Source organism: Aedes aegypti, chromosome 3 (genome assembly GCF_002204515.2).
Source record: "Aedes aegypti strain LVP_AGWG chromosome 3, AaegL5.0 Primary Assembly, whole genome shotgun sequence".
Classification (NCBI taxonomy): domain Eukaryota; kingdom Metazoa; phylum Arthropoda; class Insecta; order Diptera; family Culicidae; genus Aedes; species Aedes aegypti.
Genome location: NC_035109.1, coordinates 106,173,899 through 106,189,632, shown reverse-complemented (window position 1 = coordinate 106,189,632; position 15,734 = coordinate 106,173,899). Strand labels below are relative to the sequence as shown.

At 36.4% G+C, this 15,734-nt stretch overlaps 1 protein-coding gene across 6 annotated transcripts in view; it reads left to right on the top strand.

Annotated features, from left to right (window-relative positions):
• The window catches only part of LOC5563620 (GTPase-activating protein), a 187,287-nt gene that overhangs the window by 128,414 nt on the left and 43,139 nt on the right, over positions 1–15,734 (top strand). For 3 of the 6 annotated variants that reach the window (XM_021853711.1, XM_021853710.1, XM_021853712.1), the window contains exons 4-5: positions 6,119–6,366; positions 6,806–6,811. In XM_021853711.1, coding sequence (XP_021709403.1) covers positions 6,119–6,366; positions 6,806–6,811 — 254 coding nt within the window. The remainder of the gene's footprint in view (positions 1–6,118; positions 6,367–6,805; positions 6,812–15,734) is intronic. The other 3 variants (XM_021853714.1, XM_021853713.1, XM_021853715.1) reach the window with 1 other exon arrangement.

Here is a 15,734-nt window from a genome sequence, read left to right as displayed (position 1 = left end):
TAGATACCCGTCATTTCTGAAATTTAGGATCATAAAACTCGATGAAAAGGACTTTTATGCGTATAATACTGTCGATTTTTCTTTTTTTTTTCAATTAATGGCGTGAACGAACGTTGTTGACTATTGTTGGATCGAGTGTTGTGAAGATTTTTTGTTGCGTTGAAGAATGTTTATTTCTATGAAAATAATGTGAAATTCAAGAATCATGTACGGTACGATATTGACAAACATTCAAAAACAGCCTGAAAGTTTGTTAGGATGCTAAAATTACATCTCCGAACTAGATTTCACCAACAAAACTCGTACCAATATTGAAATAATTGAGTATCTGTTAGACACCAGGAAACTCCTTTCTAAATTGCAAACATTGAGACGTTTTCCGTGAAATACTTGATTTTTTTTTCATTATTTCCAGAAATAGAGTTTTCTTTTTCAAATTTAGAAAGTATATTCGTATTCAGGGAACCGGAATTCAGTATGTAGAGTAATTTCAAAAACTCACAATAAATCGAAATGACTAGTGATCACTTTCACCCCGAAATGGAATCCCCCCAGTTTTTATCTTAGAGATTATTTTAAGCACTAAAACCAGATTTGTTAGAAAATTTTTGTACATGAGCCAGTGAGGTTTACCGTCGTACTTGTTTTCCTGTATTCAGTTGTTTGGCATTGTCAATATTGAAGATAACAAATAAAACACCGGGAATAATTATCCATTTCAACCGAAATTACAATATTTATGAAAACTTTTTAATGTGATGTTACTTCAAACTTTCCCATATTTATATTACATAGTTTTATAGACTTTCCTTAGCCGAGTGGTTATAGTGCGCGGCTACAAAGCAAAGCCATGTTGAAGGTGTCTGGGTTCGATTCCCAGTCGGCTCAGGATCTTTTTGTAATAGAAATTTCCTCTCACTTCCCTGGACATAGAGTACATCGTACCTGCCACACGATATAAGAATGCAAAAATGGAAACTTTGGCAAAGAAAGCTTTCAGTTAATAACTGTGGAAGTACTCATTGAACACTAAGCTGAGAAGCAAGCTCTGTCCCAGTGAAGACGTAATTTCATGAAGCAGAAGAGGTCCACTTTAATTGATATCGATAGAAGGTTATTGAAAAGCGGGCTAAAAATATTCGAAAAAGTGATAAAAATTGATATTTTCAAAAGGCTTAACATTTCAAGTGCGGAAATATGCGGAAGAGTTTTATGCTGTAACTGATAGATAACATATGTAAGTTTCACACTGTGGTCGAAACTTTGCCGGATATTGCCGTATAAGGTAACTTTTTCAATACTGAAGTTTACAAAATTGCTTTGAAAATAAACAAATAAAAATATTTTTTGGAAAACTTTATGCAGAAGCTCTTCTTGTATTCATAAACATAAAGTTCAGTCAAAAATATATGTTTATTTTCGAAAAATGTCCACATGGAAACAATAATTCTGATCATCTATATAAATAAAAATGGAATGGTGTTTGTATGTCACGAAATGACTTACGAACGGGTCAACGGATTTGAATGATTCTTTCTCAGTTTTGTTCGTCAAGGGTTCCGACGTGTTTGTGTGTATAAAAATCCCAAGATATTCACCGGGAAAGTTGAAAAAACGAGCGCGAACGAAATGGTCATTTTATAAGGGGCGATCAAAAGCGTTTTTCAACAGCCTACTTGATGGCAAGACGAAGTTTGCCGGGACCACTAGTATGATATAAAAATATGAAAATATCATTAAAAAAACCTGCTCTTTTGAACCCTTTTAACATTTTTTAGAGTTATTTGACGTCTTTTCAATGTAGCCACAACATGCGGCATACTTTTAGCTGGCTTTAGGACATCTAGTCGAATGACATTTGGTCGAATGACGTTTGGTCGAAAGTACATTTGGTCGAAAGGGCATTTGGTCGAATGGACATTTGGTCGAACTGCTTTGGAATATTTATTTTGGTCGAATGATGTTTAGTTGAACGGAAGTTTGGTTGAAAGCTTAATTTTAAATGGTTTATTGAAAGATCATTTGGTAAATTTGATTACACTGCGGAACACGTTTTTGTCTCAAGCACCAAAATACCACAATTTACTTGATTTAGGGTTGCCGAATCCATTGCCGTTTTCAAAAATATCATAGCACGTCTAGTTTTTGAGATTTTGGCTGTTGAAAATGCAAAAAAATGCCTATTTTAGCCAACTTGTATGCAAGTTTGCCGACTTGTAAGGCAATCTATTTGCCTAATTTACCACAGAACTTAAACTTTATGTGTATAATAATGCTTATAAGTAAAGTTTATAATACTTTCGATGCGGAAAAGTTATTTTTTGATGATTTAAAGAAGTATTGTATTTTCCCATATAGCAGAAACGAAAAATTTCGTATGGAAACAGCAAGCAGGTTGAAAAAATCGAATTAAACTAAATTTAATCGTGCAATTTCAACCAAATTATATCCAAATGGAATGTTCAGGTCCTACTTCGCATGCTTAGTGGATAAGATCACAAAAAAGTTTGATAAATAATACTTTAAATTTTATGTAAACATCAAGAAAACCAGTGTTTTATACAACTTTGGCGACCTGTAGCTAAAAATTGTGACGTGCTGGAAAATTTCTGAAAATGGCATCAGATTCAGCAACCCTAAAACTACAAGAGACACATAATTTGATCCTTAAGACATGCAAAAATGTCATTTTTGTTACGCTGTGATATTGTTTTCTAAGTTTTGCAATGTTGGTAAGACTCTTTTGAATAATCTGAATCATTAATTTGAAGTTATGCCAAAACCTAGGTTTTCGATGATTATTCAAATGAACTTTTAAGAAGAAGTTTGCACATTTACTAAAACATTTAGCTCTAGTGAATTTAATATTCTTTGGAAATATCATCATTCTTTGAAAACTGCTCAACAAGTTATTATATTACTCAACGATGTGAACATAATGGTTTACTATTAATTAATCGTTTGAAATTGCATCATTCTTCGTAATGAACTGCTGATGAATATCTGATAGAAGCATTCGGAGACAGTGCTCGGGATCTCTTTTTGATTTCTCGGACGTGAGTAAGATTTTTAAATGAGAAAATCAGAATTCAAACGGCAGGAAAAAAAGCTTTAAGGAAAAACTTCTTGGCGTAGTAAATGTTAGGTGTCGGTACTTATGACTAGTTGGCTTATTTAGACTTCCAGCTTAATAACATTCCTCAAGCAAATATATTGCTTTGCTAACAGTGTTGATGACCTCGGGTAGATAACAGAGTTTGTAGTAGAAACTTTGAAATATTAAAAATGAAAATTGTGCTAATCCTATGTATCGGGAAAGGAAAGACGAGTTGACTGAGGCGACAAAATTTAGCTTGCTTCCATTTACAACCAGCTTATCTCGAACCACAGAACATGCCTGAACGAAAATGCATCATGAAACGTAAAAAACGCAAGAGGTTGATAAATATGTTGGGAGAGCGTTCATCAAATCGAATAACAAAATTTTGCCAATCACATATGGATTGTTGGTGAAATGGCTGATACTTTTTCAATTATTCATTCACTTCTAAACGTAGAGAGTTCTGTTTGATCTTTCGACCTTGACGCTTGCTCCTACGGGGGCCAGCGACGAGGGCAGGATCAAACATGTCGCGCGTCGGTCTAGTAAGTGAAAAAGTGTTCTTTTTGATCCTTTGACCTTGACGCTTGTTGCTGGGCAGTGCGTCAAGAAAGCCATGTTTTTTTTTTCCTTTTCGGGTCGCGCGCCTTTTTTTCTGAGTGCTTTTATATAGCCGAGCAAACGAGTGAGGCTGAGAGTGGATTGTGGCTGCACAGTGAAGGATAAAGGATCAATTGGTGAGCTCGTTTCATGCTGCTATTTCTAATCTATAAAATATGTATGACTGCACATTTAATCGTTACAATTGTGGGACGTAAATATGAATTTTCAACAAACTATGAATTGTTCGTCACTGTGAGTGTCGACACAAACTCTGATTCATGAATTATTTTTGTTTCACATTTTTTTTTCAGAACACTGAACATGCTTTCGTTCTGACAGCTGTAGGAATGTTACATTTAGGTATTTGTTCAACAAACTTTGAATGGTTCGTCACCTCAAGTGTCGGCATAATTTTCCACTACATAGAAATTGTTCATATCAAATGAAAATATTATATTTACAAATAAGCATGTATATATCTCACAAATCATTATTTATCATGGTCTAATCGCTTATCAAAGTGAATCCTGTGACCCAACGATCCTTCCCATCAACAAACATCCCTCCCAGTAACCTTTGTGGAGATGCAGAGGCAAACACGGTCTCCAAATAGCAAAGATTACACACTAACATTCCTTCCCCCAATCCCACTTGACTGCAAGGACGTGGCCGGCGCCGTTATTGACCCTGTATAAATAGAGGCACTGAATTATGCACATTGAAGAAGATTATGGCCAATCCCAGTCAAACTTCTAGTTGATTCTTTGTGCATTTTCACTGACTTCGGTCAATCACGGAATAGCAACCATTGATATGTGTAGTCAATCTAAGCTAAGCTAAGCTATTCATTCACTTCTAAACGTAGAACCTTGTTCCCATACTATTTAGATTCGACCACTATCATTCAACGGTTCGATCAAATATCATATGCTTTCTGTTGCAACTAAATCTTTTCGACCAAATGTCCATTCGACGAAATGTCCGTTCGACCAAATGTACTTTCGACCAAACGTCATTCGACCAAATGTCATAGATTCCTTTTAGCTATGTTTAAAAAATATAGCGGGGTCAAAAATCTCAATTTTTCAAAATCAAAATTATGGCCATGAATTTGTTGTAGGTGCTCCTCTGTGGGATGGGTCGAAAATTAGTGCTGGGTTGAAAATTGATTTTGGCTTTTCCCCTAGTAACCCAAAGTATATTAGCATATTTGCGTCGTATTCCTTGCCAAACGAGTTTTCAAATGGATTTTCCCCACAACCGATCGAAAGAAGAATAAGAAGGCCCATTAAAAGTGTCCTAGGGGCCTTCCTTAGCCGAGTGGTTAGAGTCCACGGCTACAAAGTAAAGCCATGCTGAAGGTGTCTGGGTTCGAATTCCAGTCGGTCCAGGATCTTTTCGTACAGGAAATTTCCTTGACTTCCCTGGGCATATAGTATCAACGTGCCTGCCACATGATATACGAATGCGAAAATGGTATAGGTCTTCTTCGATTTCTGGTAAAATCCTTGAGAATATCTGAGCAAATTATTAAAATCTTGTGATAATATTTAGGTAAGATACCGGAAAAAAAAGGTTGGAAACCACTGTTGCAGAGCTTCATATTTTTGGGTGTGTTCAAACAATTGATAAGACATACCAACTCTCTGAATCGGTTGAAAGGTATCTATTTCGGGGCGGAAATGATTAGTAACTGTCGTGGGTTTTCCCGTTTCAAAATAGATTTCGCGCGCGCAGGTATCTTATCGCGTGGGGATGGAAACATTGTCTCGGGTTATTAATAGAGTGCGGTTTTGTGAATGGAAAAAGTGCCAATGCTCTATATAGATAGCTGGCTCATAAAACTTAACGATATTTATGAAGGGTGATTGATTATACCATGGTTCGGACTTTGGATGGATGGATTCGTACCTATATGACTCAGTTTGATTATAGATACAGTGCACACTAGCAGTCTGGGATGCCATTTTTAATCAGAAAGTCAATCGGACATAGTTTGGTCGAAAAATTATGCCGTGAAGGCGCTCTGATCCATGTTAATCGCAACATGTAACAACATCCGACAAACGGTTTGTCCCGCGATAAACAGTGCATCGGATGCTCCATATATCCTTACTATGCGCTCGTAGTGAGCTGTTCAAATCATGTTTTTGTAAGAGCGACGGCCCTGCAGGAATTTATGTCATTCAAGTTAGATTCTCTCTGAGGAAAATCTTTTTATATTTTTGAAGAATGTCGTTAAAACTTTTACACAATTACTCTCAAAGTATTCCCTAGTTCCTGTTTGGTCTCATTTTTTATTATTCATTGGTCTTTTTTCTCGAACACGAACGAATTTATCGCTATCGACACAGAACTACTTGGTGCGTAAATGACCAATATTGATAAGAGATTTTTCCCCTCTCCTCCCAACAGGACGAACAAACCACCCGTACTCTAACGTTGATCTCGAAAACGATCCAGTCGCTCGGAAACCTGGTCAGTTCCCGGTCAGCGCAGCAACCCTGCAAGGAGCAGTACACCGGCCAGCTGTACAAGAAGTTCTGCACCGAGAAGCACGTCGACGCGATCAAACACTTCCTGGAGGTGATATCCACCGTGGGGGCCAACATCTGCGACGATGACTCGACGACGGTGCTGGAGCCGGTTGTGCTCAAAGAAGGGTAAGTTTCCGCTCGATTTCCGGACGATTCGACGTCATCCGGCAAATATTAACGAAATTAGTTCGCACCCTGTATCCGATCCCACTTGTTCGATTCCATAATCTGAATGTACCTACCACACGGCTCACACTTGGTGTTCCTTCAAATAGTATATCGTCTGTCCATTGTGTTGTAGCCTAGGTCAATTTGAACCATCCGTTTAGAATATCCAAATCTCGATCTTGTTCTGCTATGACCCATATATCTAGAACAAAAACTAACTATCTCTTGCTATCTCATTCTTGCTCTCACTTTCTCTCTACTCCGTTCGATCTAACTACTAACTGTGAACTGTAAATACCGATATCCAAATTGTTCGAAACCATTATCGTACACACCCCTACATTCCCCTCTGGTGTTGGATCCATCGCTGCAAATGTGCGCTGCTTCAAACGAACAGCGAATGGTAAGTCCCTGTTCCCGCTACTGCCATCAATCGAAACTTAAATTACCGCGCCATAATCGTCTGTTTTAGTGTCTCATTGTTTATTCTGCTCCGGCAATGTTTGGTTATTAGCAGTTACCAGCTCGTACCGTCAATCGGATTAATTTGCACCCGTCAAATGAAGATCCCTATTTTTTAACTAAATACCCAGGACAATCTTAGTTTGGTAAAAGTGTTGTAACTTATTCTCTAATATTTTATGTCGATTTTTTTCGAAACCAAAGGATTAGATCTTTAGTTTAAGGAATACTAGCTTCAACATCTAACTTACAAGCTTTTCTTACATTTTTTTGATAATATTGGTGATTCAAAGTATTGACGTCTTTAATTTAAATGGTTTTTGTCCATTTGACTATCCTGGGCTAAAAATACTTGAATAGTTTTCTTAAGAAGCTTTTGGAGGAAATCATAAAAAAATAATTTTGGTCTCTTATTCTAGACAACAGGTTTCTGAAGTACTTATTTTCAAGTATGGCCTGATTTAAAAAAGCCACTAAGTTATATCATTTTAAGCAAAAAAAAATTGTCCTGCGTATATACGGTTTAAACGCCATCAGTTTAGCATCACCCAGTCATCAATGCAAAACCTAAAGGCGGTTATTGAACCTAATTATGACAACTTGCCAAATCTAATTGCAAATTACGCCCATTTGACGGTTCGCCTGTCTTGTTTTCGCCGCACACTTACCTACGTGGTTCTTTCTTTTCTGTTGCGTTATTTTTCGCTCCTAATTTACAACCCATTCTCCAAAAGCAAGCCCGCAAAGATATGCACATACCTGGTAGTACTACATCCCCCTTTTTCGTTGCTTCATTGTCTTTATTCACCGAACGTGAAGTTATTCCTCACTTGAAAGAATAATGGCACTCTTCGCCGAGTAGTAGTCCAGAATTATATTGGCGCATAGTGGGCCAAATCGGATCCGTAGTCGGACTTATTTAGAAGCCGCTGAATTCTCGCTCAATTCATTTTATCGTCCTAAAGGCCATTGGTAACCAAGTTTGTAACTTGTTTTTGCTGAGAAAACGAATGAATTTGCAAGTTATTCAACAATGCAACGATGAAGAGTAGTTCCTCCTCTATCTCCCAATGGTTTTCATCTTGGTCCATTAATTTGCTTGAAAAAGACGAGCTACACACTTGGTTACCAATGGCTTTTAAGGCGAAATCATTATTTATGCGAGAATAACAAACTTGAAACTATGTATTTTTGATTTAAAAATACAATAATCGGTGCAAGTTCTATCCTGTGTGGACCTCAGGATATGGTCCATTTTTCATATTTTACTCTATAATATTTGTGTCCTTTCCAGCTGTCTTGTGCTTAGTATCCTTCACAAGACTCATATTTTGTCAAAGCTGGATGTACTCTCGCCTATACTGTTAGTGATTGATGCACAAAACGAACTACGTTGGCCTAAAAAGAAATATATTTTGTACGTTTTTTTTTCGTAGGGTAAGTTATCGGTTGTAGGTGTTCCTATAGTTGCTATTATGCCTTTTATGCTGTTTTCATTGAATTTGCTGCAGATTCGGCACGGCCCATCGATATGATGGCTTGCTGATACCTGAAACAGTTTAAAATATCATTGAAATTCCTTCAAAATTGATAAAATACCAGCAAAAGTGCTCACTGTTTTGTAGCCAATAGTCACAATTAAGTGTTCCTATAATGGAAGATCCTATAAGAAAACAACGAACATCTCAACAGTAAGAACACAAATTAAAAATATACCGCAGGATCTTGCTTAGAATTCTCAAGAATTTGCTTAGGAGTCCGATAAAAATTGATATCTACCCAAGAGCTCGCTAGTATTTTAAGGATATCGCTTAGAAAACTTTCGAATCTCCGATGGAAAAGGTTAAAAACTTATAAGTACTTCCCAGACTATTGTTAGTAATCTCCGAATTCCGATGAAAATCTATTCAGAATTCTCAAGATTTTGCCAGAAATACTCGCAATACAACTAGAAATCCACAATATTCTGCTTGAAATTCACAGGATGCCTTAGAATTCTTAGGAGTTTACAAGAAATCGATAGATTTTGCTAAGAATCCCCAATTAATAATTATATGTTATCCGGATTTCGCAAGAAACCTCTAATGTCTGATAGTAATACCCCGATTTTGATCAGTATTTTCAATTGAATGAGAACATAGGATCCCATAAGTATTCTTCAGAATCCAATTAGAAAACTCCTAAACCTAGCTAGGGATCACCAAGATCTCGTAAGGAACATATTAATTCCTTCATACGGCCCACATCCTTGATTAAAATCTTGATATGGAACGCAGTATACTCCAGCCTAAGCAACACTGACTTGTATAGAATGTAGGATTGTTTTTTGAAAAGTAGAACGTCATACAGATTTTGTATCGTATTCATCGCACGTTTTTATGACTTTATTGATAATAAAATGTAGTTTAGATTAGATATTGCAAAGTTGTGGATTATTTATTGAAATTTCTGAAATTCATTTGAATACGAATTTACTTGAAATACGCAATTTATTTTATGAAACTTCATAAAAAGTTAAGAGACACGACTTTTTGCTTGGTTAGCTTCTGTTATTATGGTATGCCTTTACATACGCAATTCATGTAATTCCACAATAAAAATCCATGTGAGCCTTTTTCATAAAATATTTTTTTGAAATGGGAAAAAATCTATATTTTAGTGATAAATATTTGCAGAAATAATTACATTTAAATTAAATTTACGTAAAAAGCAGTCAACTTATTACCAATCAATTTGAAAGCTGTATGAGGAAAAGGTAGCATCGAAAGCGGAATCCAATGTTTTACAAAAAGATCTACATAACTAAAACGACAACTTCTGGCTTTGCCTACTGAAAATATTGCACAGCGGGAAAAATGACTCAAAATGGCTCCAAATTCACGTGGGTAAATGTTAGTTCTCGAAAACCACCATATTCCATGTAAAAAACATCAAGGCATCGAATGGTTACAGTTTCATTCACCGGAATTGTGTGAAAATACCTGTTTCGTCCCATTTTTCACTGAAAATGCCATTTTACTGGAATAAAGAACGGTGCTTATTGAATGCGGAAAACTAAACGGAGAACACTTTATTTAGTGTCAAAGACTAGAAGAGTTCGTTTTCCCCATTTTTCCCTAAAAATCTTGTTTTGGTATTTAAGAGTGTTTACAACTGATTGCGGCAGTTCAAATAATTATTTTCTGGCGTAGAATTATTCAAGGAATACAATGCTAGCCGGAACAGCCGAAGGGGTAAGGGGTTGGGCCATAACAATATTTTTGAATAATAATAATAATGGCACAAAAATGGCTCTGTAATGCCTTACATCACTTGAGCCTTTAATGATTAATTAATTGTGAAAAACTTTGGCGCCTTTGAAAGTGCAATTTGTTATTGAAATTATTTGAACATGCTTATCGATATTAGAATGCTTAATTACTCTATTTGAAATTAGTGTTTTCAATGGTTACACATCAAAAAGGGCAAAACTCTAAATTTCGTTTATTTTCTCATTACAAACTCCACCAAGAGGTTACAAATAACTAAACAAACCAAGTTTGAACCAACTTTCTGTAGTACATTTCTTCTGATAATCACGGCCAATGAAAATTCGTTTATATATCTCAGGTTTCCTTTGAATTAGTAGACTTAAAGCCTGTCCACGATAAATTTCGGACACTGATGGCGGGTGTACCACAGAAAGTTCGAGAATTTTACAGAAAGAAGGATTAACATCCTTGTCAACTGTTTATTTTGTAGATATAACTCTTTTATTCTGAAATAAACAATTGTTTTTGTTGAATTATGAGTAACTTTTTTTTGCTGCCATTATTTGGGTGTCCGAAATTTAACGTGGACAGGCTTTATACAAACAAAAGGGCGTAATTTCAAAACAGGCCCTTCGATTTTTTTTTTTAATTTTGCCCAGACATGCAGCTTAGCTTTAGAAAACGGGTGGTGAGCACAGATTTGATGGAGATTTTTCTCTGATAATAATAGTTAGGACCGCATCGTGCAAATGACAACATTTCAAACGGCCTTAGTGATTGAAAGAGCTTTTTAAGCCCTATTTTTCCTTAACCCGTATAGGCCTGAGTAAAAGCAAAAATACTAAAACTCTTACCAATCAGCAAATACTTAACGAATTCAAATAATTTTTTGTCAGTTTACTGGCCCACATATTTAGTTTCTAGAAGCGGTCGGAGGAACTCGAGAAACTCCTGTAGCCGGAGTTATTGTGGTGGGTCACTGGGTCAAGTCGGGTAGAAAAAGGCGTTTTTTTGGGACATGCTAAGTTATCCTAATTTATTTCCAATGACAATAATTTTAATTTGCATAAATCATTCTCATCATTCTACATTATAAATGAAGAGTATTGCACCGTTTAGAATGTTCTGGATGTGGTCATTCGGACTTAATGCCCTGAAGAACCGGCTCTAGATTTGTTAGTTACTAAACTGTTTCAAATCTCTAAAAGTATGGATCGAACATAATAGTTTACTAAAATGCGTTCCGATTAGCTTGTCACAGATGTTAATATACAAATTGTGCATTTTATTCTAAATTTGAGGTATCCCGGGCACCCGGGAATGATCATATGTAGGATCAATCATATGCAGTTGACATAATTATTCAATTTAATTGATTATCAGAAGGTTTACGTTGATGCGTTTTTCTCAAAACTCCTTGATATAGTGGCCACATTATAACCGATTCTGGAAATTATGTGTGACTTGAAATTTGCCTACCTCCAGGATCACAAAAGCACAGAACCCTTGTCACCCGACCTGACCCAGTGATCCAACGCAATAACTCCGGCCACAGGAACATTCCCGAGATCTTATGACCACTTTTAGAAACTAGATATACCAGTATACTGACAAAAAATAATTGAAATCCGTTAAGTACTCGCTGAGCGGTGAGAATTTTAGTAATTTTTCTTTCACTCAGGCCTATACGGGTTAAAGATGCTATTTTTCTGGAATGAAGAACAGTTGTAACTGATTGCGACTAACATAATAAATTTTACCAGGTGTAGAATAATCTGGGTAATGAGATTGAGCACACTTCATTTAGTGGTTATGACTGGAAATATTTATTTGGGAACAAGCCGTTAGGCCGAAAGAGTCGTTAGGCCGAAATTACATTTGACTATTTAAGGTAAACAATATAAACTACTGTTTCAAATGGATTGTGGGCTTCGTAGCCGTGCGGTTAGCGGCGTCAGCCGTTTAGGCGTATTGTGCTAAGGAATGTGGGTTCGATTCCCGCCCCAGTCGGAGAAAACTTTTCGTCAAACGAATAATTCTTCACTGGTCCACTGGTCGTTCCGCGTGTGTCCGTTGTCTAATGTTAGTTATGTTCAGTCTGTGCAGCCTATGGTTGAAGACGGTGTAAATTGTCTTTATAACACATTCTTAAGTGTTATTCCTTCTTTTGAATAAAGGCTGTTATATTTCACAGTTGATATTGTGGGCTTCAATGTAAAGTAGATGATCTTGACGAAACACCTAGCCATCCATTCGGCCTTAGGACCCTTTAGAACTATTACCCATTTTCGGAATAATGACCCTTTCGGCCTAAAGGCATTCGGTCCAACGGGATAGAATCAATTTTATCTAGTTTAGATTGATCTGGGTAATGAGATTGAGCACACTTCATTCAGTGGTTATGACTGAGAATTCTTATTTAGTCCCCTTTTGCCCTAAAATATGATATTTAATTTTATAAGTATTTACAATTGACTGCAACAGTTCAAACAAATATTTTCTGATACAGAACCATCTAAAACACAATTCCAATGTAATGGGCCACATTCAAATCGGTCTAGATGACTGAAAAGCTCAGTTGGCCCTATTTTGCCCTAAAAATGCAATTTTTGAAATTTATAGAATATACGGCTGACCCAGGCTCCTGGCACCACAGTACAACCTCATGGGAAAAAGCGATTCACGATCTCTGATTCCCACTGGGCTGGAAGCTGGTTCCCCAAGACAATTCATTTTTTTTTTGCAAACAAATCGTAATTTTGGGACCAATAATCTAAAACGAACAAAAACTTATTGGTAAAATTGTAGTTTTAATATTTCATGCAGTTTCAAACTGACAAACTGTTGCAAAACTCTTACGTATTATGTTTGATTTTAAACAAAAAACTTTGTTTATGGTGAACCTTGAAACAGTATGAAAAATATCCCTGGAATGGTATGGCCAAAGTCGGTAATTCCTATTGATAAATAAATGTGAGTTTAAATTTTGCAAAATCTATTTTAAAAACTTAAAATTGGCGTTTGGCAGACATCTGTCATTGTGATGAAAATGTAGGAAAATAGTATTTATTATAATCACGACAAATTTTACATAACTTAAACGACAGCAAGTCAGAATTTGCTATTCCAAATTTTTCGAAACATAACTCAACTTTTATTCATCATTTGAATTTGATGCTCACTTCTAAAACATGGTTTCTTAGCACAGGGTTGGTGCTGACAAAATTTTTTTCAAGAGAATAAGAGAAAACTCAGCAGCACATAGCATCAAGTTTATATTATAAAAAATCTCTTTCAATTTATTTACATTCAATTATTTGAACTGCCGCAACCTTTTAATTTTTTTTATATATTTCAATATGTAGGTCAAAATGGGGAAACACGAATTCTGCAGCCTTAGATATTTGCGTGGAAGAATGGAAGTCGAGAACTGTCGAAACGTACGGAAAAAAATTATAAACGTAAATTACTTGCAATTAGGAAACCGGAACAAAAAATTAGTGATTAGAAATAATGTGTGAAGTGAAAAACTTTATTTTTTGTGTTAAGTTCATCTTTTTTCTTTACTTCAGGTTTACGTTTTTACTACCGCTGAAAAAGATCAATCTACATATTGCCTTTTCAGTTTTGAATATCGTCCTGTAGAACTGCCGTATTCAGTTGTATATAAATCATTTTTATGGTTAAGGTACCGCGGCGCAAGTGGGTGAGAGGAGTAAGTGAAAATAATTGCAATATTAAACTCAATATGTGAATTAACGCTTTTAACTCATGCGTAAACCTTCGAGGCCATTGAGAACATTACGATAGGTAAGAGATTTCTGAAATTTTTTAGCAATTATTGCATATTAAAGCAAAAAATCGTTAATCTGTCAACTATCAATCCGTAACAAGTTGGCGGCGTGTAATCTTATTTTAATAATTTCAGCGGAATAAAATTTTCTGTACCATCTCTAAGTTGTCCCCTCTGACAGTTTTAAACTGCAATAAAAAAAAGTTTTAGAATTCTTTCGACGTAGACTTAAAAATAACTAAATTAAAACACCGTCAATTTTTTAATCACGTGGGGCAAGTGAAAAGTTTCTCATTAGAGATTGAATTTGTCTTTTCTCTTTAGGTTGCTATAAGTATACAAGGTTCGCAGTTGTCATAGAACAACAGAATGTGCTGATAACTCAAGAAACACTCACATGAAAAGCGTTAAAATCTATTATCATGGCCAAATCATGGAACTTCTCTAAAAAAGGTTGCAGAATATTACGATATTAACCCTCAAAAGCCCGGGACGAGACTTGATTGCTTCAAATGGCTCCTTCTCGGAAACTAGACCACCAAATTTCAATCTGTTTGAAGTAACATCAAGGGGAAGAGTGTGGCTAAAAGATGGTATGCCCAGGATCCCCTTTTGACCCTCCCCCTTTTTCTGGGGGGCGGATGTAGGTGTGGCATAAGTCACTATTGTAACTAACCTCGATTATTTTGACATAACGAATATAAAATATCATGATTTTCGAGGGACAGCGTATTTTAAACAAGTAATACTTGCTATATACTATAATACGGACATGGTTTGGCCATCCAGAGGCCACGGGGCAGATTTCGGAACCTTTGGAATCATTGCAAGGGATGAAAGAATCTCCTCCTGCATGGCCACATTTCAAATAATTATGAAACCATCCTTGCGACACATCAAACTTCATGATTTTACAAAACAAGTTCATTCAAAGGCATTTCAATGATTTCCATACGGATTGGCCACTTTCTGGATCATCCCGGGACTCTGGTGTCCTCAGGGAAGTGGCCACATTTCGAATGATTCTGAAACCATCCTTGTGACACATCAAACTTCATGATTTTACAAAACAAGTTCATTCAAAGGCATTTCAATGATTTCCAGATGCATTGACCACTTTCGGAACATTCCGGAACCCTGGTGCCCTCAGGGAAGTGGCCACATTTCGAATGATTCTGAAACTATCCTTGTGACACATCAAACTTCATGATTTTACAAAACAAGTTCATTCAAAGGCATTTCAAAGATTTCCAAACGGATTGGCCACTTTCTGGAACATACCGGGACTCTGGTGCATTCAGGGAAGTGGCCACATTTCGAATGATTCTGAATCCATCCTTGCGACACATCAAACTTCATGATTTTACAAAACAAGTTCATTCAAAGGCATTTCAAAGATTTCCAAACGGATTGGCCACTTTCTGGAACATACCGGGACTCTGGTGCATTCAGGGAAGTGGCCACATTTCGAATGATTCTGAATCCATCCTTGCGACACATCAAACTTCATGATTTTACAAAACAAGTTCATTCAAAGACATTTCAATGATTTCCAAACGGATTGGCCACTTTCTGGAACATTCCGGGACTCTGGTGCCCTCAGGGAAGTGGCCACATTTCAAATGATTTTGAAACCATCCTTACGACACATCAAACTTCATGATTTTACAAAAAAATTTCATTCAAAGGCATTTCAATGATTTCCAAACGGATTGGCCACTTTCTGGAGCATTCCGGGACTCTGGTGCCCTCAGGGAAGTGGCCACATTTCGAATGATTCTGAAACCATCCTTGTGACACATCAAACTTCATGATTTTAC